The sequence below is a fragment of the Polyodon spathula genome, chromosome 41, assembly GCF_017654505.1.
Source record: "Polyodon spathula isolate WHYD16114869_AA chromosome 41, ASM1765450v1, whole genome shotgun sequence".
NCBI classification, from domain to species: Eukaryota; Metazoa; Chordata; class Actinopteri; order Acipenseriformes; family Polyodontidae; genus Polyodon; species Polyodon spathula.
In genome coordinates this window covers 3316448-3342683 of record NC_054574.1, presented here as the reverse complement: position 1 = coordinate 3342683, position 26236 = coordinate 3316448, and the positions used below count along the sequence as shown (strand labels likewise).

Here is a 26236-nt window from a genome sequence, read left to right as displayed (position 1 = left end):
TAGTTAGATTATTATCACACTCTGAGTGTCCTGGGCATTGTGGTGAAGTGGACAGTTAGATTATTATCACACTCTGAGTGTCCTGGGCATTGTGGTGAAGTGGACAGTTAGATTATTATCACACTCTGAGTGTCCTGGGCATTGTGGTGAAGTGGATAGTTAGATTATTATCACACTCTGAGTGTCCTGGGCATTGTGGTGAAGTGGACAGTTAGATTATTATCACACTCTGAGTGTCCTGGGCACTGTGGTGAAGTGGATTTAGATTATTATCACACTCAAGTGTCCTGGGCATTGTGGTGAAGTGGATAGTTAGATTATTATCAGTGATTGTGGTGAAGTGGATAGTTAGATTATTATCACACTGGTCCTGGGCATTGAAGTGGACAGTTAGATTATTATCACACTCTGAGTGTCCTGGGCACTGTGGTGAAGTGGATAGTTAGATTATTATCACACTCTGAGTGCAAAGGTGGGCACTGCACAGTGAAGTGGACAGTTAAAATTATTATCACACTCTGAGTGTCCTGGGCATTGAGGGGCACCTCGGTGAAGTGGATAGTTAGATTAGTTATCACACTCTGAGTGTCCTGGGCATTGTGGTGAAGTGGATAGTTAGATTATTATCACACTCTGAGTGTCCTGGGCATTGTGGTGAAGTGGACTTAGATTATTATCACATCTGAGTGTCCTGGGCATTGTGGGGACAGTTGGTGAAGTGGATAGTTAGATTATTATTATTATCACACTCTGAGTGTCCTGGGCATCACACTCTGAGTGTTGTGTGAGTGGTGAAGTGGATAGTTATTATCACACTCTGAGTGTCCTGGGCATTGTGGTGAAGTGGACAGTTAGATTATTATCACACTCTGAGTGTCCTGGGCAAGTGGACAGTTAGATTATTATCACACTCTGAGTGTCCTGGGCACTGTGGTGAAGTGGACAGTTAGATTATTATCATTATTATCACTCTGAGTGTCCTGGGCACTGTGGTGAAGTGGACAGTTAGATTATTATCACACTCTGAGTGTCCTGGGCACTGTGTGGACAGTTAGATTATTATCACACTCTGAGTGTCCTGGGCATTGTGGTGAAGTACAGTTAGATTAGTTAGATTATTATCACACTCTGAGTGTCCTGGGCATTGTGGTGAAGTGGATAGTTAGATTATTATAACACTCTGAGTGTCATTATTATCACACACTCTGAGTGTCCTGGGCATTGTGGTGAAGTGGACAGTTAGATTATTATCACACTCTGAGTGTCCTGGGCATTGTGGTGAAGTGGACAGTTAGATTATTATCAGAGTGTCCTGGGCATTGTGGTGAAGTGGATAGTTAGATTATTATCACACTCTGAGTGTCTGGGCATTAGATTATTATCACACTCTGAGTGGTGAAGTGGACAGTTAGATTATTATCACACTCTGAGTGGGGCATTGTGGTGAAGTGGACAGTTAGATTATTATCACACTCTGAGTGTCCTGGGCATTGTGGTGAAGTGGATAGTTAGATTATTATCACACTCTGAGTGTCCTGGGCATTGTGGTGAAGTGGACAGTTAGATTATTATCACACTCTGAGTGTCCTGGGCATTGTGGTGAAGTGGATAGTTAGATTATTATCACTCTGAAATGTCCTGGGCAGTGGAAGGAAGTGGACAGTTAGATTATTATCACACTCTGTCCTGGGCATTGTGGTGAAGTGGACAGTTAGATTATTATCACACTCTGAGTGTCCTGGGCATTGTGGTGAAGTGGATAGTTAGATTATTATCACACTCTGAGTGTCCTGGGCATTGTGGTGAAGTGGATAGTTAGATTATTATCACACTCTGAGTGTCCTGGGCATTGTGGTGAAGTGGATAGTTAGATTATTATCACACTCTGGTGTCATTGTGGTGAAGTGGATAGTTAGATTATTATCACACTCTGAGTGTCCTGGGCATTGTGGTGAAGTGGATAGTTAGATTATTATCACACTCTGAGTGTCCTGGGCATTGTGGTGAAGTGGATAGTTAGATTATTATCACACTCTGAGTGTCCTGGGCATTGTGGTGAAGTGGACAGTTAGATTATTATCACACTCTGAGTGTCCTGGGCATTGTGGTGAAGTGGATAGTTAGATTATTATCACACTCTGAGTGTCCTGGGCATTGTGGTGAAGTGGACAGTTAGATTATTATCACACTCTGAGTGTCCTGGGCATTGTGGTGAAGTGGATAGTTAGATTATTATCACACTCTGAGTGTCCTGGGCACACTGAGTGGTTGAAGTGGATAGTTAGATTATTATCACACTCTGAGTGTCCTGGGCATTGTGGTGAAGTGGACAGTTAGATTATTATCACACTCTGAGTGTCCTGGGCATTGTGGTGAAGTGGATAGTTAGATTATTATCACACTCTGAGTGTCCTGGGCATTGTGGTGAAGTGGACAGTTAGATTATTATCACACTCTGAGTGTCCTGGGCATTGTGGTGAAGTGGACAGTTAGATTATTATCACACTCTGAGTGTCCTGGGCATTGAGTGTCCTGTGAAGTGGATAGTTAGATTATTATCACACTCTGAGTGTCCTGGGCATTGTGGTGAAGTGGATAGTTAGATTATTATCACACTCTGAGTGTCCTGGGCATTGTGGTGAAGTGGATAGTTAGATTATTATCACACTCTGAGTGTCCTGGGCATTGTGGTGAAGTGGACAGTTAGATTATTATCACACTCTGAGTGTCCTGGGCATTGTGGTGAAGTGGATAGTTAGATTATTATCACACTCTGAGTGTCCTGGGCATTGTGGTGAAGTGGACAGTTAGATTATTATCACACTCTGAGTGTCCTGGGCATTGTGGTGAAGTGGATAGTTAGATTATTATCACACTCTGAGTGTCCTGGGCATTGTGGTGAAGTGGATAGTTAGATTATTATCACACTCTGAGTGTCCTGGGCATTGTGGTGAAGTGGATAGTTAGATTATTATCACACTCTGAGTGTCCTGGGCATTGTGGTGAAGTGGACAGTTAGATTATTATCACACTCTGAGTGTCCTGGGCATTGTGGTGAAGTGGATAGTTAGATTATTATCACACTCTGAGTGTCCTGGGCATTGTGGTGAAGTGGATTAGTTATTATTATTATCACACTCTGAGTGTCCTGGGCATTGTGGTGAAGTGGACAGTTAGATTATTATCACACTCTGAGTGTCCTGGGCACTGCGGTGAAGTGGATAGTTAGATTATTATCACACTCTGAGTGTCCTGGGCATTGTGGTGAAGTGGATAGTTAGATTATTATCACACTCTGAGTGTCCTGGGCATTGTGGTGAAGTGGACAGTTAGATTATTATCACACTCTGAGTGTCCTGGGCATTGTGGTGAAGTGGACAGTTAGATTATTATCACACTCTGAGTGTCCTGGGCATTGTGGTGAAGTGGATAGTTAGATTATTATCACACTCTGAGTGTCCTGGGCATTGTGGTGAAGTGGATAGTTAGATTATTATCACACTCTGAGTGTCCTGGGCATTATTATTATCACACTCTGAGTGTCCTGGGCATTGTGGTGAAGTGGACAGTTAGATTATTATCACACTCTGAGTGTCCTGGGCATTGTGGTGAAGTGGACAGTTAGATTATTATCACACTCTGAGTGTCCTGGGCATTGTGGTGAAGTGGACAGTTAGATTATTATCACACTCTGAGTGTGGGCATTGGTGAAGTGGACAGTTAGATTATTATCACACTCTGTGAAGTGGACAGTTAGATTATTATCACACTCTGAGTGTCCTGGGCATTGTGGTGAAGTGGATAGTTAGATTATTATCACACTCTGAGTGTCCTGGGCATTGTGGTGAAGTGGACAGTTAGATTATTATCACACTCTGAGTGTCCTGGGCATTGTGGTGAAGTGGATAGTTAGATTATTATCACACTCTGAGTGTCCTGGGCATTGTGGTGAAGTGGACAGTTAGATTATTATCACACTCTGAGTGTCCTGGGCATTGTGGTGAAGTGGATAGTTAGATTATTATCACACTCTGAGTGTCCTGGGCATTGAGGTGAAGTGGATAGTTAGATTATTATCACACTCTGAGTGTCCTGGGCATTGTGGTGAAGTGGATAGTTAGATTATTATCACACTCCTGAGTGTCACTGGGCATTGTGGTGAAGTGGACAGTTAGATTATTATCACACTCTGAGTGTCCTGGGCACTGCAGTGAAGTGGACAGTTAGATTATTATCACACTCTGAGTGTCCTGGGCACTGCAGTGAAGTGGATAGTTAGATTATTATCACACTCTGAGTGTCCTGGGCATTGTGGTGAAGTGGATAGTTAGATTATTATCACACTCTGAGTGTCCTGGGCATTGTGGTGAAGTGGACAGTTAGATTATTATCACACTCTGAGTGTCCTGGGCATTGTGGTGAAGTGGATAGTTAGATTATTATCACACTCTGAGTGTCCTGGGCATTGTGGTGAAGTGGACAGTTAGATTATTATCACACTCTGAGTGTCCTGGGCATTGTGGTGAAGTGGACAGTTAGATTATTATAACACTCTGAGTGTCCTGGGCACTGCGGTGAAGTGGATAGTTAGATTATTATCACACTCTGAGTGTCCTGGGCATTGTGGTGAAGTGGATAGTTAGATTATTATCAGACTCTGAGTGTCCTGGGCATTGTGGTGAAGTGGATAGTTAGATTATTATCACACTCTGAGTGTCCTGGGCATTGTGGTGAAGTGGACAGTTAGATTATTATCACACTCTGAGTGTCCTGGGCATTGCAGTGAAGTGGATAGTTAGATTATTATCACACTCTGAGTGTCCTGGGCATTGTGGTGAAGTGGACAGTTAGATTATTATCACACCCTGAGTGTCCTGGGCACTGCAGTGAGGTGGATAGTTAGATTATTGATCTCAAAACTTTGTCAAGTCCTAAGGGACCTCATTAATTCAGAATCAACAGTTTAGCTGGGTAACCCATTCCATACCCTTCCCACTCTTTGTGTTAAGAAGTGCCTCCTTCCCTCTGTCCTAATCTCCACTTCCAACCGTGAATGTTTTTAAATAAACTCATCTTATAGCACACATGGATTTCCATCTTAAAACATGACATCTGGTTCTACTTTTAGCTTCTCATTTTCTGAGCCTTATTCTGTTTGCACTTGCTGGGTCATTTCACCTCAACAGTGTCTTCTGGGTCAAGTGACTGGCTGAAATAATAATCCCCATCATCATCCTCATCCTCATCCACTCATCATGTTAGGCAGTAGATGAAGCAGCTGGTTGATTAGTGACAGGAAAGAAGCTAGGAATTTTACCCTCCAGATGAATGAGAAACACTAACAAAGCTTGCAAACAGAGATTCCTTTACCAAGTGTACCAGATACCGTGTTTTAAAATAAAAATACATGTTACTATAACATTTGTTGCTTTCAAAACTGGGCTTTTGTGGCCCATGTAGCTAACAGACGTGTACAGCAGATGAGAGTTGTGGAGTTATTGTGTGAGATGCAATCACTTGTATATGGTTATCCTGGTTAAACACTGCCAGATTAACCTGGTTAAACACTGCCAGATTAGCCTGGTTAAACACTGCCAGATTAACCTGGTTAAACTCTGCCAGATTCACCTGGTTAAACACTGCCAGATTCACCTGGTTAAACACTGCCAGATTCACCTGGTTAAACCTGGTTAAACTGCCAGATTCACCTGGTTAAACACTGCCAGATTAACCTGGTTAAACACTGCCAGATTAACCTGGTTAAACACTGCCAGATTAACCTGGTTAAACACTGCCAGATTAACCTGGTTAAACACTGCCAGATTAACCTGGTTAAACACTGCCAGATTCACCTGGTTAAACACTGCCAGATTAACCTGGTTAAACTGCCAGATTAACCTGGTTAAACACTGCCAGCCTGGTTAAACACTGAGATTCACCTGGTTAAACACTGCCAGATTCACCTGGTTAAACCTGCCAGATTAAACACTGCCAGATTAGCCTGGTTAAACACTGCCAGATTAACCTGGTTAAACACTGCCAGATTAACCTGGTTAAACACTGCCAGATTGGTTAACACTCTGCCAGATTAACCTGGTTAAACACTGCCAGATTAACCTGGTTAAACACTGGTTAAACACTGCCAGATTAACCTGGTTAAACACTGCCAGATTAACCTGGTTAAACACTGCCAGATTAACCTGGTTAAACACTGCCAGATTAACCTGGTTAAACACTGCCAGATTAACCTGGTTAAACACTGCCAGATTAACCTGGTTAAACACTGCCAGATTAACCTGGTTAAACACTGCCAGATTAACCTGGTTAAACACTGCCAGATTAACCTGGTTAAACACTGCCAGATTAACCTGGTTAAACACTGCCAGATTAACCTGGTTAAACACTGCCAGATTAACCTGGTTAAACACTGCCAGATTAACCTGGTTAAACCAGATTAACCTGGTTAAACCTGCCAGATTAACCTGGTTACACTGCCAGATTAACCTGGTTAAACACTGCCAGATTAACCTGGTTAAACACTGCCAGATTAACCTGGTTAGCCAGATTAACCTGGTTAAACACTGCCAGATTAACCTGGTTAAACACTGCCAGATTAACCTGGTTAAACACTGCCAGATTAACCTGGTTAAACACTGCCAGATTAACCTGGTTAAACACTGCCAGATTAACCTGGTTAACACTGCCAGATTAACCTGGTTAAACACTGCCAGATTAACCTGGTTAAACACTGCCAGATTAACCTGGTTAAACACTGCCAGATTAACCTGATTAAACACTGCCAGATTAACCTGGTTAAACACTGCCAGATTAACCTGGTTAAACACTGCCAGATTAACCTGGTTAAACACTGCCAGATTAACCTGGTTAAACACTGCCAGATTAACCTGGTTAAACACTGCCAGATTAACCTGGTTAAACACTGCCAGATTAACCTGGTTAAACACTACCAGATTAACCTGGTTAGACACTGTCAGATTAACCTGGTTAAATACTGCCAGATTAACCTGATCAAACACTGCCAGATTAACCTGGTTAAACACTGCCAGATTAACCTGGTTAAACACTGCCAGATTAGCCTGGTTAAACACTGCCAGATTAACCTGGTTAAACACTGCCAGATTAACCTGATTAGACACTGCCTGATTTAGTGTTAATTTGTATTGCTTCTTTGTGCTGCTCTTTGCTAGACATGGTCCAGAAACGCTTGATTCACTCTGAGATGAACTCACGGGCATTGCTTTACATGAATTGAAAGATATTAAAAGTAACTGCACTTTGTAGGCATTGAGAGAGACTTCTGTACAAGATGAAGGATGGACACAAAAGTAGTGCTATTGTGCATGCACTGTATTAGACTTTGCACGTTCAACTCAGGAACTTTACCACAGTGACCCCTATTGGTCAGGCACCAGGCAAGTCCAGCTGGTTCAGGTGAAATCTGAAAGGACTTGACATAGTTAACCTAAACCAATATTTTAGCACAGCACAGAAACCAGGACCAGAGGACACAGCTAGAAATAAAGTGGAAACAGACTAAGGATATAGGGGAGGAGACACTTCATCACACAGAGAGTGGTGGGGGTATGGAATGGGTTCTCAAGTCAGGTGGTTGATGGGATCCTTTAAGACCTGTTAAGAGAACAATCAGCTACTTGGTGGGACCAAACGAGCACTGATGGACCAAATAGCCACCTCTCATTTCATTCTGTTCTTCCAAGAGCAGCCAGGGCACAAGGTATTTGGCTTAATTGCTTATAGATGCCTGCTGATTTATCATAACCACAGCGCAGGGATTGCTGTGGTGGACTGCCATTAAAGGAAACTGAAGTAAAATGCATATTTGGGCATAAACAGCTGTACATCCTGTAGTTATCTTGCTGTTCTGTGCAGGTACAAGAAGAATGAAACCTTTCTGATGGCTAAAGACAATTCAAGGAGCAACACATCAGGTATACACTCTTTTACTTTATCTTGACTAGAGCCCATGCAGCTATCTCTGCACATCACGCTTTAGAGTTTGGCATTTGCCTAAAGAACCACTTCTCAAATTAATATGAAACTTGCTAAGGACCTTCTTTAACACAAATTATTGAGCGTATCATAAGATGGGGGAATATAGAGGCTGTTAGTATGTCATTGGTCTTAATTTTGAGATGTACTGATGTTTCAAGTTGTTTCAGATTATTTTGGAAAATCTATTTTCCCTACAATTTCCATTACATGAGAGTAGGTGTTAAAACTTCATGCTGATATTGGACTCAGCTCTCACCAAGCTAAGCACCAACTGAGACATAGCTTATTTTACTGTAAACTAATGTGATCCGTCTGTGTTTCCTGCCATCTGATGATGTAGATATCCTTCTGCCTGGTGTTGTTGGCTGAATTGTAATGCTGGCTCCAGGGATCAGCCTATTTTGCCTCCCTGGTGCATCAGCACACACAACAGCTGCAATGCTGGCTCCAGGGATCAACCACTGTGCGGTCTCCCTAGCGCATCAGCATGACAACCATCTGGACTGAGCTGAGTAGGGTACTTCTCTGGTGTCTTTAAGTGGGCATTTTCTATCCTCGGTGTTTCGTCGACTAGCCCACAACACATTAAGAGGGCTTGACAGTGATTATGGTGTCCCAGCATCACCCCCCCTCCGTCCCCCACTCAGCTAAGTCCAGCTTACTTACCTTCCTTTACATCGACATTGCTTTCTTTCTACAATGCTTGAGGTCCCCAACCAGAATCTTTTCATCTCAACCAAAGCCAGTTGCTGATCCTCTCTGCTGCTTCAGATAAGTTCTTCACTATGCATCAGAACTCTTGACCACTGAATCCGATGTCTCCGAGAAACCGGGATGTGGAGGGTGCCACAAATCTTCGCTAACCCACCTCCACTGGGTAAACCTGAACTCTCCACCCTCGCTGTTTCACTTCAGCAGCTAGTTGAGTTTACCAAAGCTTCTTCCTCTCATGCGCCTCATCCACAGCATCCTCCCATGGCACTGTTAACTCAACCAGGTGAACAAACCGTGCTGATCCAGCCCACAAGACAATATCAGGTTGAAGGTTAGCGGTGACAATCTCAGGTGGTAAAATAAGCCGTTGTCCAACATCTGCCAGTATTTTCCTGTCTCTTGCTGCTTCTAGTTGTCCTAGACGAGTTTTGGTTTCAATACCTTTTCTTGGAGGTTACTCCCCTGGACAGAAGAATATTGTTCTTTGCGTTTCATATATTGATGGAATTGGTGGCAACCTGTTCGTCATACTGCGCTTGTCTTCCAGTGCTGGGGACAAACACTGCAGCACCTGGTCATGACACCAAGTAAATCTACCTTGGCTAAGACCCACCTTACATACTGTCAAATGTGTCTTAATGTAGCTGGCAATGAACACAAAGGACACCACGGATCCTCTCCTACCCATAGATTACACTATGTAACACAATTTTTGTTCCTGGGTAGTAAGTGTTATTTCCTAATTGCTTATGCCTCAAAAGTATAGAAAATGGCTATTATTCCCCACAAACTTTGCTTTTGTGACCAGGACAGTGATATTTTTAAATTTACCTATTTCCAATGAGAAAACGGGCGAATTTGTGTATTTTCGTTCACATAAAGTCAGAAAAAAACAACATATGAATCCAAATTAACATGTATTTATACTAAAGTAATACAAAAATGACTACAAAAGATTTAGAAGTGAGTAGTTTTTTAAGATTTACGATTATACTGTAAATCACTTTCACGAATCAGCCCCCAAATGTAGTCTCCCATCATGTTCTCGTTATACTGTCCTTGGTAGCGGCGTTCAAAGTCCAGTATATCCTGGTGGAAGCGCTCGCCTTGCTCCTCCGAGTACGCTCCCATGTTCTCCTTGAATTTATCAAGATGAGCATCAAGGATATAGACTTTGAGGGACATCCTACAGCCCATTGTGCCATAGTTCTTCACCAGAGTCTCAACCAGCTCCACATAGTTTTCGGCCTTGTGATTGCCCAGGAAGCCCCGAACCACTGCGACAAAGCTGTTCCAAGCCGCTTTCTCCTTACTAGTGAGCTTCTTGGGGAATTCATTGCACTCCAGGATCTTCTTTCTCTGTGGTCCGACGAAGACACCGGCTTTGACCTTTGCCTCAGACAGCTTAGGGAAGAAGTCTTGAAGGTACTTGAAGGCTGCCGACTCCTTATCTAGAGCTCTGACAAATTGTTTCATAAGGCCCAATTTGATGTGCAGTGGTGGCATCAGCACCTCCCGGGGGTCCACCAGTGGCTCCCACTTGACGTTGTTCCTCCCCACAGAGAACTCGGTCCGCTGTGGCCAGTCCCGCCTGTGGTAGTGCGCCTTGGTGTCCCTGCTGTCCCAAAGGCAAAGATAGCAGGGAAACTTGGTAAAACCGCCTTGGAGACCCATCAGGAATGCCACCATTGCAGCCTCTTGATGCCATCTCAGAAAAATGCAGATATGTATCCACTTAGGCAGCTGGAACTAAACTGAACTGGTGGGCTTAAGGACCCTGTATTTATACTACTATTTATATTACTGGAAAGTTCTAGAAAGTTCTAGAAGTTACTCCAAGTTTACTCAGCACTGAATCTATCTGGAATGTTCTGGAAAATAGGTACATTTCAAAATATCACTGTCCTGGTCACAAAAGCAAAGTTTGTGGGGAATAATAACAATTTTCTATACTTTTGAGGCATAAGCAATTAGGAAATAACACTTACTACCCAGGAACCAAAAAAAAAATAATAATAATTGTTACACAGTGTTATGATTCTGTGGTGATGGGAGAATATCATATGTTGACCTGATGAGGAAACTGATCCTGCTCTTTTCCATTGTCCATAGGTCTTGCCAGCCGATCTTGCGTTGTTCCACACTTTCCCATCTTGTCCATCCTCCCTGCTTGTCTTTACCTACCTCATCCTCCTGCTTTTGTACCTTGTTGACTATCAGCTTCCTCAATTAATCTGGGGGTGCATTGTGCCATGTAGGAGGAGCTGAACTGAGACCAAGGCCCCCTCAGTTACAGCAGAGACTGGCAGCTGCAGTATTCCTTTACCATACAGTCCCACGCTGTTGAGGCAGTGTGGAACTCCTAACCATTTCCTGATGTATAAACTGATTAATGTTTCCAGATTCGCTCTGTTGTCAAGGAAACCTCATACACAGTGAATGACCACAGAAGTCTTGGCAGTAGACCAAACTGAAAACATCAGAGTTTTACATTTTTAGGTCCCCATCATACCATCTCCCAAGATGTTGGCTTTGCCTCACCATTAATGTAGAACCTCTTATCCACTATATTACCTTTAATTATAGAGATGCTCCTTGATTTAGTGGGCTTGAATTGCATTTGTGCCCATTCAAAGTTATTGATTAGTTTGCCCAATAACCAATTAGTGCAGGCTACTGTTGTAGTCATTGTTGTCATGTCATCCATGTATGCTCTAACTGGTGGTAGTCGCGTTCCAGAAGCCAAGCGCTCTCCTCCCACTCCCCATTTTGATGGCCTAATAATTACTTCCATTGCCATGGTAAAAGCTAAGTGAGAGCTGAACTTCCAGTCAGCTTTTAGATCACTTCATTTGATTGGTACTCAGTTGTAAAGAGGAGGGAAAGACCACTTTTCTTACAGTGAAATGAACACATTTTCAATAAGTTTGCGTCAGTTATTGTTACACCATGCGTGACCATGAAGCAGTCCCTGCTTTACCAAACACCTGGGGAGCATGCTTTACAGAAAGCTTTCTCTGTGTTGTTTAGAGATCACAGGACCCATCATATTGCAGACCTACAGAGTCATCGCAGACTACAACAAGAGCTCCAAGTACCAGCTCGACCTCAAGGAAGGAGAGCAAGTGGATATAGTGGAGAAGAGTACCAATGGTGAGTTTCTTTCTTTCATTTGAAAAGGGCAAACTGAATGTTTGGGTATATAATCTAAAGAGTAGAGTACAAATCAAAGGATGGTATGAGGAGATTCACACCCACAATACTTTTTTCAGTTAGTGACCATATTGCTAAAAGGACATTATGACCCTGGAGAGAGTCCAATGAAGAGCAACCATACTAATCCCAGGGCTTAAAGTAAAGAGCTATGAAGAGAGATTGAAATCATTTATTTAGCCTGGAACAAAACAAATTAGGGGAGTCTGAAATCTTAAAAAGAGTTGAAAACCCTATCAATATTTTAAGTGATTAACTCTCAGAACTGTTCAGAGTTGGTGTATGCTGTCACATCATAGGCAATCTTTCCACATGGGGAAATGGAGTCATCTTTCTACAAGTTCTAACAGGGTGGATTTTCTGTTAAGGGGAATGCAGCAATCCAGTGAACATTGCAGCAGGATGATGGAGATGTAATGGAAGAATGGAGAGTTGTTTTAGTTGGGCTTGGTTTTAGGTCTGGGAATGGAAGGAGTGTCCTTTTAATGATGACTCTGGAATGTTTCTCTCTTTCTCTGTCTCTGTCTCTCTCTCTCTTTCTCTCTCTCTGTCTCTCTCGTACCCTAGGCTGGTGGTTCTGTCAGTGTGAGTCTCGACGTGGCTGGGTCCCTGCTTCCTACCTGGAGCCACTAGAGGGCCCTGATGAGACAGAGGAGCAGGAGCCCAACTATGCAGGTGAGTGAGCTCACCTCTTTCTCCCTGAGCAAGGGTGAAATTCTGAAATGCTGAATCACTGAATCCTTGACAAAGTTTTGAGATCAGTCAGCTACTAGGAACCAGATGATCATGGTCCCCTAAGTATACAATTTCTACTAATTATAATCTTAATATACTGAGCATCAAAAGAAGCGTATCACTTATATTTGAGCATCAAAAGAAACGTATCACTTATATTTGAGCATCAAAAGAAATGTATCACTTATATTTGGATAAAATTCACTAGATGTGATCAAAATGACAAACACTGTTTTAGAGCAGGTGCAGTGACTTTTTATTTTTCTGATTAACAATCTGTCGATCTTGGGCAGGTGTTGTGACTCTTGGTCTCCCAGTTGGTGGCCTGTCATTGGCAGAGTGTGTCTGGTTATACCATCTCGCCAGGTTTGAAATGGCTGGCTGTGAGAACCCAAGTGGATTCAGTCATAGTCACTCAAGCATGTCGTGGGGAAGGATGAATGATCGAGTGATTAAAAAGAAATCAAAAACATTTTGTCAATGTCCATCATTTATATATCTTACATTTTTTTAAATAAATGTGTTATAATAGTGATAAGTTTCTTTTGCTGCTCGGTATATGTGCCTCCCCATTGCTCTTGCTGGTACATTGGTATGTATCGTAGTGTGTGTGTGTTTTAGGGGAGCTGTTTGTCACCACAAAGGCCTACACTGCTGAACAGGATGACGAGCTCACTCTCCAAGAGGGCGAGACCATCGAGGTGATCCACAAGCTGCTGGAGGGCTGGTGGGTCATCAGGCAAGTACCCAGCTTTTTTTAAATACACTTTTGTTTTGTTAATTTATTGTGCCCAATTATTTTACTCTTTTTTTTCTCCCCATTTTGGAATGTCCAATAATTTTTTCCCCTCACCGCAGCAATTCCACTTAGCTCAGGAGAACTCAAGGTTCAGTGAGCGTTCTCCGATCACACGACCAAGCCAGCTTCCTCTTACAGCCCGGAATTCCAGAGCGGAAGTCAGTGAGCTACCAACCTCTAGAGGACAAAGGCCAGCCCTGCAGGTGTCTGCTATTGGGCTCACTGAGTGCCTGGCCAGCAGGGTTCGCTGTAGTGCGATGAGGAGAAACAGTCCCTGCCGGTTTTGCATCCCTAACCGGCTCGCAGGCCACATGCAGCTCTTGGGACACTTTGCGGCTCAAATGAACTGAAGAAAGCATAATAAACAAAAATGAAGAGACAGAAAGTAAAAATAAACGCAACAAGCTCTCTGTATTCATTCGTGTTAATTCTTCTTTCTTCTCTCTCGTTCTCTCTCGCACCTGTTTCTTTGAGCCTGCATGTTCACTGCAAGGATATTTCATCATTTATTGACTTTCGACACCGCTCGCTGGCACATGCGTATTTTGATCACAGAGTGAAAACCGGTTGTGCAGCTGAAAGTAAATTTCATCATTTTGAATTAAGCGTTGTTTGTTTCGTGGAGACAATAGCATTGAGCAAACCCTTCTCGAGTAATAAATGAAAGTATGAGACTTTAAAGCAGTCTGGGAGAAAGAGTTTGCTTTCCCTGAAAACAGCGGTAATACTATGTCTCATCTGCAACAAATCATCTGCAACACATCGCTTACACACTGCAGCCTATACAGGACGAGCAACCTCAAACGTCATTATGAAACAAATCACAGCACATTTACATCTGAATATCCTCCTGGATCAGACTTAGGCAGATGCTGCTTTCGATGTTTATTAAAGAAACAAGTTTTCTACGGCAAACCTGGAATGTCGCTGGTGGCAAGCGTCCTTATTGAGATGAATGAATTTTTTTATAAAATTGGAGTGCTGGCGCTAGACTAGAGAATGCATGTTCACATGTTACATTGCAGGTCTAGAATAAAAATTATATTTACATATCTTAGGCCTCGTCACAAGCAGGTATTGTAATCCCTTTCAAAATAAATACAGTGCATCTGTCATCCACAAAGCTATCAACAGTATGTCATACACACAGCAAAAAAAGAGTCTTTAAAAAAAAAAAAACAATGCATTCAGATCTTCAAGGGAAGAGCTTGTCAAAAGGAATCCTACAAACGTGTGTATGTGGTGTTTTTGGTGAAATCAGGTCAGTTATTGTATTTTGTTTCATAATAACTGAATATATTATATTTAAGTGCGTAATACATAGAGTGTAAACAGAAATAATGGAAAAGCACCAGTGTATTACATTTAAAGTTTAATACACTGTAGCTCTACAGTACAGTACAAATTACACAGAAACTGTAGGCAATATTCTATCAATTGTTCTTGTGTATTTTGCTGCCATCAAGAGATAGCTAAACAACTGCTGTACTGCACAACAATGCTAGTGTTTAAAATGTCTTGCTTGCAAACATTTCATGTTTACAGTTTGTTTCTTGCGGCTCTCAACCATATGGAAATTTTGTTATGCGGCTCGTAGGATCAGGAAGTTTGGCCACCACTGGATTATATAATTAACCCACAACTGCCCCAATTGAGTTCACAAAGCGCGATTTAAAAAACATGGTAGTAGCACTAATTCAAGCACACAGACATTTGTGGGTCAGATCTTTTGCTGAAGAAAGATAATATAACTTATATTAAGTCAGAAATGGTACTAAAGCCCACAAAAGCAGTTTGTAAATTGGGCCCTGTGGCTGTGCCCCGCCCCTGTGTGTATTTGTGTGCTATATGTTGCGTGTGGTGTGTTAATGTTGGTGTATAGTCATTGGTACACGGGATATAAGTGGGTCTGTGTAACATGAGGGATTTAAAATATATTTGTATTTAGGCATGAGGCTTGCACATTACTCCATGTGCAGATTAAAAAGTATATAGTGTGTGAACACAAGAGTTCACTAATTTAATTCACGTGCAGTTGTACTGAGATTCCAGTCGAGTCTCGGTGCAGCTGCATAAAAGCATGCATGTTCACTCACTCGGGGTTGTGTGCTTGGTGAGTGGAGAACGGATGAGAGAGAAGGAGAGATAATGTGTTACATTTAAAAAGAACAATTGCTATTTTGTGCTGAAAGAACCAGCACAATACTTTTTTCTGTTCGTCCACTTTGTTTGTTTGGTGTTAGTCCTGTTTGTTTTGTTCAGTGTTTTGTCTTATACAACCGTTTATTTTCTGCATGTAAATAAATACGCACAACAGTGCGTTTCATTCACCATTTCACCTTGCAGTGCTGTGTGTTCCTTTCTGGTCTGACGTCACCACTAAAGCCAACTTATTCACAGGCCCTTAGAGTGTAAAAAAAAAAAAAAAAAAAAAAACGTTCAGCCTGCTTTCACCTCTGAGTGTCGATATTCCCTCATACACAGACGTTCACCGTCAGATAACCAGAGATTAAAAACAATGTTTATTGTGGCTTTATAAGGTGGGGTCCTAAAACGTAATCTGTGCAGTGCTAGCTGTATGGCTGACTGTCCGGTCTCTTTGCAGGCAGGGAGAGCAGACAGGACACTACCCCTCCATGTACCTGAGGAAGTCTGGAGAGAGCCGGGCTACAGATACTGAGAGAGAGTTCGATCAGAGAGCTGCTCCCCCGCCTAGGAGGTCAGTGTGCTCCCTGGGGCAGTGAGAGACACTCCCTCAGCCAGGAGGTCAGTGTGCTCCCTGGGGCAGTGAGAGACACTCCCTCAGCCAGGAGGTCAGTGTGCTCCCTGGGGCAGTGAGAGACACTCCCTCAGCCAGGAGGTCAGTGAGCTGCCTGGGGCAGTGACTCAGGGTACCAATACTTTAAACTCAGCACAGAACTTAGAACCAGAGGACACAGTAGAAAGTGGTTTGGCAGAGAGTGGTGAGGGTATGGAATGGGGTACCTTGTCATATTGTTATGCGTTGTGTGTATTTCACCCATTTCTCCTCCACAGATCCACGATTCGGAATGCTAAGAGTATTCACAATCGGGGCCGGCAGAGAATTTCCCAGGACACGTACCGTCGCAACAGCCGTCGATATCTGCACCAGCGTGGCCAGCGAGAGGCTTATAGAACCCCTGCAAACCAGCACCAAAAGATGTACAGTGTGCAAGAGAGCCAGGCCAACAATGGTAACTACTGAGCGCCAGGGATTCACTCTATAGCTACATTTCCATCTGCCACAGGGATTGATACGATTTCAAACCAGATTGGTTCATTTCTATCAGCAACAGATCGTTTTCAATAAAACCGTCAGCCCAGGTTAGGATTTTGATCTCTTCACACTGATGATGGATGTCAATGTGAGGGAGATGGGTTTTAAAATAGACTGTCAGGGAAATGTTCGAAGTTGGTGAATTAATTTGTTTTATAACAAATTCGGAAAGTCTAATTTTATAATAATATCGTGTGTAAGATTACGGTTATTTTCACTGAAACTTCTGTGTTTTAAAAGTCGTGGAGGCTTTAATGCTAACCTAATTGTTCTGATATCCCAGTTTTTCACTTTTGAAACATTTCACAGATACATACTGTAACTACATTAATCAAATAGTGGCATACAGTGAGCACTTACATATCTGACCCCGTGAAATTCTGACTTCCGTGGCGGTGTGGCAAAGTGGTTTGCAGTGCGCAGATGTAGAGGTGATGATGCAGTGCTCAAGTAATGACAAACAACAACGTTCACGGTACAGTGATGGTTTATTTATAATCCAAAGTGACTTGACAACTGTAAATAATAATTACTGGCCATACACAACTATGTGTACTGCTCAGTCAAACCCACGGGGTTGAGTCCCGGAATAATAATCACAGTAAATACACACACAGAACACAAACACAGTCACAAGACCAGAGTGAGTGCTTTAAGTGCGAGTGGTAAAATACAATTATTAAGAACATAAGAACATAAGAAAGTTTACAAACGAGAGGAGGCCATTCGGCCCATCTTGCTCGTTTGGTTGTTAGTAGCTTATTGATCCTAGAATCTCATCAAGCAGCTTCTTGAAGGATCCCAGGGTGTCAGCTTCAACAACATTACTGGGGAGTTGATTCCAGACCCTCACAATTCTCTGTGTAAAAAAGTGCCTCCTATTTTCTGTTCTGAATGCCCCTTTGTCTAATCTCCATTTGTGACCCCTGGTCCTTGTTTCTTTTTTCAGGCTGAAAAAGTCCCTTGGGTCAACACTGTCAATACCTTTTAGAATTATGAATGCTTGAATTAGGTCGCCACGTAGTCTTCTTTGTTCAAGACTGAACAGATTCAATTCTTTTAGCCTGTCTGCATGTGACATGCCTTTTAAGCCCAGAATAATTCTGGTCGCTCTTCTTTGCACTCTTTCTAGAGCAGCAATATCTTTTTTATAGCGAGGTGACCAGAACTGCAAACAATATTCAAGATGAGGTCTTACTAGTGCATTGTACAGTTTTAACATTACTTCCCTTGATTTAAATTCAACACTTTTCACAATGTATCTGAGCATCTTGTTAGCCTTTTTTATAGCTTCCCCACATTGTCTAGATGAAGACATTTCTGAGTCAACAAAAACTCCTAGGTCTTTTTCATAGATTCCTTCTCCAATTTCAGTATCTCCCATATGATATTTATAATGTACATTTTTATTTCCTGCATGCAGTACCTTACACTTTTCTCTATTAAATGTCATTTGCCATGTGTCTGCCCAGTTCTGAATCTTGTCTAGATCATTTTGAATGACCTTTGCTGCTGCAACAGTGTTTGCCACTCCTCCTACTTTTGTGTCGTCTGCAAATTTAACAAGTTTGCTTACTATACCAGAATCTAAATCATTAATGTAGATTAGGAATAGAAGAGGACCTAATACTGATCCCTGTGGTACACCACTGGTTACCACACTCCATTCTGAGGTTTTTCCTTTAATCAGTACTTTCTGTTTTCTACATGTTAACCACTCCCTAATCCATGTACATGTGTTTCCTTGAATTCCAACTGCGTTCAGTTTGAGAATTAATCTTTTGTGCGGGACTGTGTCAAAAGCTTTCTGGAAATCTAAATAAACCATGTCATATGCTTTGCAATTATCCATTATCGATGTTGCATCCTCTAAAAAATCAAACAACTTAGTTAGACACGATCTCCCTTTCCTAAAACCATGTTGACTGTCTCCCAGGACCCTGTTACCACATAGGTAATTTTCCATTTTGGATCTTATTATAGTTTCCATAAGTTTGCATATAATAGAAGTCAGGCTTACTGGTCTGTAGTTACCTGGTTCAGTTTTGTTTCCCTTTTTGTGGATCGGTATTACGTTTGCAATTTTCTAGTCTGTCGGTACCACCCCTGTGTCAAGAGACTGCTGCATGATCTTGGTTAGCGGTTTGTAAATTACTTCTTTCATTTCTTTGAGTACTATTGGGAAGATCTCATCTGGCCCAGGGGATTTGTTTATTTTAAGAGCTCCTAGTCCCTTTAACACTTCTGCCTCAGTTATGCTAAAGTTATTTAAAACTGGATAGGAACTGGGTGACATGTGGGGCATGTTGTCAGTATCTTCCTTTGTAAAAACTTATGAAAAGTAATCATTTAATATATTTGCTATTTTTTTTTCTTCCTCTATGATTTTGCCATTTGTATCTCTCAAACATTTACTCTTTTATTCATTTACTCATTTGCTCTTTGAATGTTCTCTTGCTGTTGTAATATTGGAAAAATATTTTAGGATTGGTTTTAGCTCCCTTAGCAATGTTCATTTCTATTTCTCTCGGCCTTTCTAACTTCCTTTTTGACTTGCCTTTGCAGTTCCGTGTACTTTTTCTGCGTACTTTCTTTTTGGTCCTTTTTTAATGCTCTATAAAGTGTCTTTTTTCGCTGAATATTTTTTTTAATTGATCTATTAAACCATTTTGGCAATTCAGTTTTACATTTAGATTTGTCTACTTTAGGGATGTAATTGTTTTGCACCTCTAGTACTATATTTTTGAAGAACAACCATCCTTCTTCTGTGGGTGTTTTCTCTATTTTACTCCAATCTACTTCTGTTAGTCTCTGTTTCATACCTTCATAGTTTGCTTTTCTAAAATTGTAAACCTTAGCTTTAGTCTTTACTTTTGGGGTTTTAAAAAACGCTTCAAATGAAACCATGTTGTGGTCTGAGTTTGCCAGTGGTTCTCTGTCCTCTGTTTTAGTTATTCTGTCTTCGTTATTTGAAAAGACTAAATCAAGGCATGCCTCCCCTCTAGTCGGTGCCTTGACAAATTGTGTTAGGAAGCAGTCATTTGTCATTTCCACCATTTCAATTTCATCCTTCGTGCTACCCACCGGGTTTTCCCATTTTATATGGGGGAAGTTGAAATCCCCTATTAGTATGGCTTCTCCTTTGCTACACACATTTCTAATGTCATTGTATAACAGATTATTTTGCTCACCGTCTGAATCTCGCGGTCTATAGCATGCTCCTATTATTATGCCCTTTGAATTTTTGTCCGTTATTGTATAGCACTACCCCTCCTCTTCTGTCCTGCCTGTCTTTCCTATACAGTGTATACCTACAAATATTATATTCGTCCCCATCACTCTCAGACAACCAAGTTTCAGTAACACCTATCACATCATAGTTACTTGTTAGTGCAGTAGCTTCAAGTTCTAGAATTTTGTTTCTGATACTTCTAGCATTTAGATAAATATATTTAATGGTTTGTTGTTCTTGTTTTGATGCGGTCTCCCTTCTGTTTTTTTGTTGATTTCTCCCCCCTTCCTTTCTAGTTTAAATGCTTCTGAACCTGCTCGAGGATTTTTTCTCCAAGTAGACTGGTTCCCTTGTTATTTAAGTGCAGTCCGTCCCGTCTATACAGATAGTCCTCATTGTAGAATGTGGTCCAATGATCAAGATAGGTGAAGCCTTCCCGTGTGCACCACGTGTTCAGCCATGCGTTTTGATTAATTATTTCCAGCTGTCCATATGGTCCTTTGCAAGGTGCCGGTAGTATACCAGAAAATACCACAGTTTTGGTTTTCTCTTTTAATTTCCTTCCTAGCTCTCTGAATTTGTTTTGCAGGGATTTTGGTCTGTCTCTTCCAATGTTGTTTGTACTGATGTGGACGACTACTACCGGGTCGTCTCCTGTTCGTTCTAGGAGCCTGTCCACGTTCTCAGTGATGTGCTTGACCGAGGCTCCCGGAAGGCAGCACACTGTTGTAGTAAGGGGGTCCAAACTGCGAATTGAACTTGCTGTGTTTCTCAATATGGAGTCCCCAACAATCATGACCTCCCTTTTTTTTGCTGTCTGGTCACCACTGTCAATAGGGTCCTGGATGTTGTTCCTTTCATTCTGTTGTTGTTGGTTCTGCTCATCAAAATTCTGAAGTGACTCAAATTTGTTGGTTGTTTTGATTTCTGGTAGTTGTGTTTGAGGAAGTTTCTTTTTTTCCCTGCTTCTGCCTACCTGAACCCAACTGTTCTGACCTTTTATCTCTCTGGTGGCTTTCAGTCTGTTAGGGGTGATGCAGACTTCCATGAATTGTGGGTGTGCCAGTTCCTCGAGATCCTGTTGCTTTCTCACTTCTTCCAGCTCCATTTCTAGCATACTTACTAGTTTATGCAAGTCCTGGATCGCGCGGCACTTTACGCACACTTGGTTTAGCTCTGCTGGGTTTTCTCGGATTTCCCACATCAAGCAGGTGTCACAGATTACTGGCTTGAAGACCATGTTGAGGTTTTTTTTTTTGAAGTTTAGTTTCTTCTGCAGCTGTCAGCATGCTTTGAAACTGCTTCTAAACTGCTCTGTACTTTTCCACGCCTGTACTTCTCCCACTCGCTGTTGCTTCCACTCGCTGTCGCTGGGAAGACTGCCTCGTTTAACTGCGTTGTTTGGCTCCTCCCCTCGCCCGTGTCTCAGAACGGCACTGAATTTGAATCAGCTGCTCCGAGTTTCAGCTTGTTTGTTATCAAAAAAACACACGCGGCTGTTTGACTTTGAGCTGCTGCTGTGTTTCCCCAATGTCCTCTGTTTTTTGATTAAAGCAATTAAAGATGCAATTTCTTCTTACTGCTTCTAAACTGCTCTGTACTTTTCCATGCCTGCACTTCTGCCACTCGCTGTTGCTTCCACTCGCTGTCGCTGGGAAGACTGCCTCGTATTAGTGAACAGTAGTGCAGTGTTGTCCAGGTTTATGCTGGTCTTTAGCAACAGCTCCTCGTACATGTTAGCTGCCTAACAAGAACAAATGTTGCAATTAGCACGACAAAACAAACAAACACTAAACACTCATGGTCCTTCAACGGTTCTCTCGTAACCATAACAAAGGAACAGTTTGCTTTGCCACATCCCCTTTTGTACCTTCAGCCATGCCCCCTAGATTGGTGAGTGCAAATGTTTTTCCTCCAATCGCAATTGCCAGGGCGATGACTTTGTGTACTGTGGCTCCGACCCCTTCCTGGATGGCCGACTTCCAACTGACCCTGGAATGAACTGTCACACCATCTAGTCCGGGGCACACTGTTCCCTTTACACAGCACCCTCACAGGTCAGGAGGGAGATTTATAACCAAGATTCATTTTTTCTCTGTCACAGATGGTTAAACGTGCATGACACATATCTGATTATTTCATTTTGGCCTGTTCCAACCCTTGTCCGTTTTTTCAGGGAACACAAAAAAGATAAAATGGCAAAAATGCACAGGTGAAAGGACTGTGTTTAAATATGTAGGCTTCCATTTAGATGTACTATAGTTGGTTTTGTTGGAACAGTACTATATTTTCAATAGAAGGAGTATTTTAATTCAGAACGATGTGATTCTGAAAATATTACTTGCCAAAAGCGATGACTGTGGACTGTAATACAGTACATACTTTTAAATCCAGTCGGTATTGCAGCAGTATGCAAAATTCCCCATTTTAATGACCCAACAGCAAAATGAAATCAAAATTTTACCCATGCACAGAACTGCGTTAAATGTAACAGGCAATGTAATTTAGTAAAAGATTTAAAGAAGTTTCCAGAATTAAAACAGTATCCAAAGTCATTATTCAAAATTGCAGAATATATTGCTCAATAAGGCCATAATGTGACAGTTCACTTGCAAATGAAAATGCACAAAGCAACTAAAGATCAAAGATTTTTTTTTAAAAAATGCATCACAATATCTAAAAATGATTCACTTTTACATTACAGTAGCTTGTCTCGTTCGCTTTGTTTTGGCTGCATTTTTGTTGTTTGAATTGGAGGAAGTGCTGTGTAACTGTACAATAAAGAAGAGACTGATGCGAGAAAAAAACAATAAAAGAAAACGCGCGCTATAACGAATAACAAGTACATTGTAACATTGAAGCGATGGGCTTTGTTTCAGAAAACTGGTGACGGTGTCGGAAATCGCGTGTGGTGGATAAGTGCATTAGGGTGTTCCATAAAAAAAAAAAAATATATATATATATATATATATATATATATATATATATATATATATATATATATATATATATATATATATATATATATATATATATATATAATGGGGATTGATTTTATTCTTAATACAAGGGTGGTAAAACGTGACTGACGTGCATCTGGGTAACGGAAATTCGAGTGCTGACTGTAACATCATTTTTGTAATCGTTTTAGCAGCTAGTGACATTAGACTAATCGTATTTCAGATCATTGAAAAAAGATACATGTTTGTACTGGGCTTTACAAAAAGAGGCAGAGGTAAGAATGCAGAGTAACCCTCAAGTTCAGTCTGATACATTTCAGAAAAGAACACTCAATCTCTCATCCCCACAGTAGCTGTATGCAGGCATGTTTTGATCCTTAGCAATGTTACTTTGACTAGTGTACAAAAACTATTTTAAAATAAAATGATTCACTTTATTGACCACAGCCAATATGACTGAAGATAAGCACTGAAACAGATCATATATATGAAGATAAGCACAGAATCATTATAATATTTTAACTTTAAATTATTAAACTCAGTGAGCATGTTAAAACTTCAGTATAAAGCTGTACAGCGGAAATGCATTCATACGTTCTAAAACAGCGGGCTCCAATGTATATATCGTGATTGAACACCCCGCACCCACTCTTCGAGGGAAACAGTAAAAAAAGTAACATATATATATATATATATATATATATATATATATATATATATATATATATATATATATATATATATATACCTAAGCATAAGAAGAAGTGGTTATCCTAGGGCTGATCCACATCAGGATGACTCTGGTCAAGCGACACAAAATGCATGATGGCCGTTTATAAGTGCGAAAGGGGCTTAAGATGCTTTGACCCACCTCTGGGGTGAAATGATCAGTGAAGTAAGCAGTAAAAGACTTCCAGGAAGGCAAGGCAAGCAAACTAAGAATTTTCTTTTACCTAGTGTAGTACCAAATCTCACATTTTCAAATTAAGATACATGTTTGCTATAGCATGTTTCTTTCTAAACATTTGAAACCTGTACTATGAATGGAAGTGCACAACAGGTAAGACTGAACTTGCTATTTGTCTTGTAGAGAACGATAACCAGAATGGCAGCACCCCATCTCTCTCAGACCAGACAAAGGCACTCCCCAGTGTGCCCCCTCGTCCCAGCAAAGAGGTCATCCTGGAGCGATGTACCGAGCACACACGCAAGAAGGTCAGCATCCGATACTCTGTCTGAAAGCTGCTGCCACAGCACACCCTGCTGCTGGGAGGTGCACTCAGTCATTCTGTATTCAGTGTGAGTCCAGACACTCTGGACTGTTTCAAAAGGAAGCTGGAACACATACTTTCTTTCCCATATTTTAGGGTTCAGAGATCTTTGTGAAACTGGTTTATGACGCATCCATAAATTCCAAATAAGCTTCCTTTGTTTTGTGCATTCTAGTTTAGTTGTGTATAGTTAATATTCATTTAAATTAGCCTATTTTTCAGTATCGCTGTGCAAGAAAGGCATTCCCTTTGCTCTGTCCCTTGTTGTCCATATCTCACTGTTATATGTTTAAACATATTTTTCACTCTTTTGAAAATCACACATCATGGGTCGTAAAATGAACTGGGGAATACATTTCTCAGCACCGGGAGTGTTCAACAGTAGGAAGAAAAATTCTATTTTAAATATCGCGTGTATCCAGAACATGCTCCCTCCTGCAACAATGCTGGTTTCCTGCTTTCACAATACAAAGTTTAGAAGAAAAAGGTCCTTCTTCTGGTGTGGCAGGGCAGGAAGGCCTTGCGTGTAAATAGGGGGCAGGGCAAAGCCCTGCTGATAAATATGTTGAATTGTGGTGATATTGGCTCGATGTATGGTATGTTTTAAATGTGTTATTGCAAGGGCATTTATAATAATGGTTTGCAGATGAATGTATTGTTATGATAAATGTATTGTATTATTATTTAAAATGTATTATTGTTTGGTTTGGCTATGGTCTGACATAGGCGATGGTGGCAGCTGGTCAGATATCTCGTGAGAATGTATGGCCAGCAGTGAATTAATTAACAGGGTGGATGTCGACCATGCAGATATCAATCTCACGCAGAACGTGACCATCTCCAGGTTTATTCATTTATTGCTAATCTGGAGACGGTCACATGTATAAAAACCCATAGCTTTGGCTGAGCATGGTGGGTGTTCAAGGAGGAGGAACAGGAGCAAGAGAGAGGAGGAAGATTGAAAATGAAAGTTAAAAGATTGCTACGTGTGTTGGAAGCACCAGCACGGTACATGTTTGGGTGGAGGGACTGTTTTTGTTTAAACTTTTATTTTGGCTCTGTGAGCATTGTTTTTTTTTTTTTGTTCAAACCTTTGTTTAATAAAAACACGCCTTTCAACCAGCGTAGCCATGTGTCTCTGTCAGCTTTCTGGTCTGAGGACGTCACCACAAGCCGTACCGTCACACCTGGCGATGAAAGCTGAAGAAAAGTAATTCCCCAGTTGATGTACCTGTGATGTGTGAAAACAAAGATCAAAGCAATAGGAAATTGAAAAATATACAACTACAGCCAACCCAGAATAAAGCAAAGGGAATGTAATATGTTTCTTATAAACACTGCAGGGGAATCTGTAGCACAGAATGTGGTGATAATTTAACGAGTCCCCAATCTCAAGACATGTAACCGTGTACACTGCTGTGCAAAAGTCTAGTTCCAATGTATATGTATGTGTGTATGTATATATATATATATATATATATATATATATATATATATATATATATATATATATATAGATATAGATAGATAGATAGATAGATAGATAGAACGATGTTATGATCATCAACAATTTACTCAAAAAAAAACCTCCATTAGTGTTTTCCACTATTATAAAAACTATAAAATACAGCATAGTTTGGGTAAGACGAAACCAAGCTTATCAATTTATCAATCTTTAATTCACATTGATCAGAATCTTCAAAAACTTGTGATCACAACTTAAAGAAAACTATACATGAGCAGCTAAAATGAAGTGTTGTAGTAGCGAATCCATTACATTTACCCAGTGGTTCTCAACTTGGGGGTGGGGGGGTTATGAGAAGTGTCCCAAAAAAAAATATGTCTAAGACTTTTGCACAGCAGTGCAGCATTTGAATACCTTCAAGACACGCCTTCAGCTAAGTATAAACAATATTTTACTATAAAAAGTTCTAGGGTGTTACCACAATATCCTTCCACATCACCGGCACAACTACAGTC

The 26236-nt window shown here is 41.2% G+C and overlaps 1 protein-coding gene across 2 annotated transcripts in view; it reads left to right on the top strand.

The window, feature by feature from the left end:
* ncf1 (neutrophil cytosolic factor 1) overlaps positions 1–25685 on the top strand; it is a 40987-nt gene extending 15302 nt beyond the window's left edge. Inside the window, exons 4-10 of one of the 2 annotated variants that reach the window (XM_041236617.1) lie at positions 7912–7970; positions 11779–11901; positions 12529–12636; positions 13318–13435; positions 16101–16214; positions 16532–16710; positions 24076–25685. In XM_041236617.1, coding sequence (XP_041092551.1) covers positions 7912–7970; positions 11779–11901; positions 12529–12636; positions 13318–13435; positions 16101–16214; positions 16532–16710; positions 24076–24224 — 850 coding nt within the window. In that variant the 3' untranslated portion in view covers positions 24225–25685. The remainder of the gene's footprint in view (positions 1–7911; positions 7971–11778; positions 11902–12528; positions 12637–13317; positions 13436–16100; positions 16215–16531; positions 16711–24075) is intronic. The other variant, XM_041236616.1, reaches the window with a different exon arrangement.
* The last annotated feature ends 551 nt before the right edge of the window (positions 25686–26236 follow it).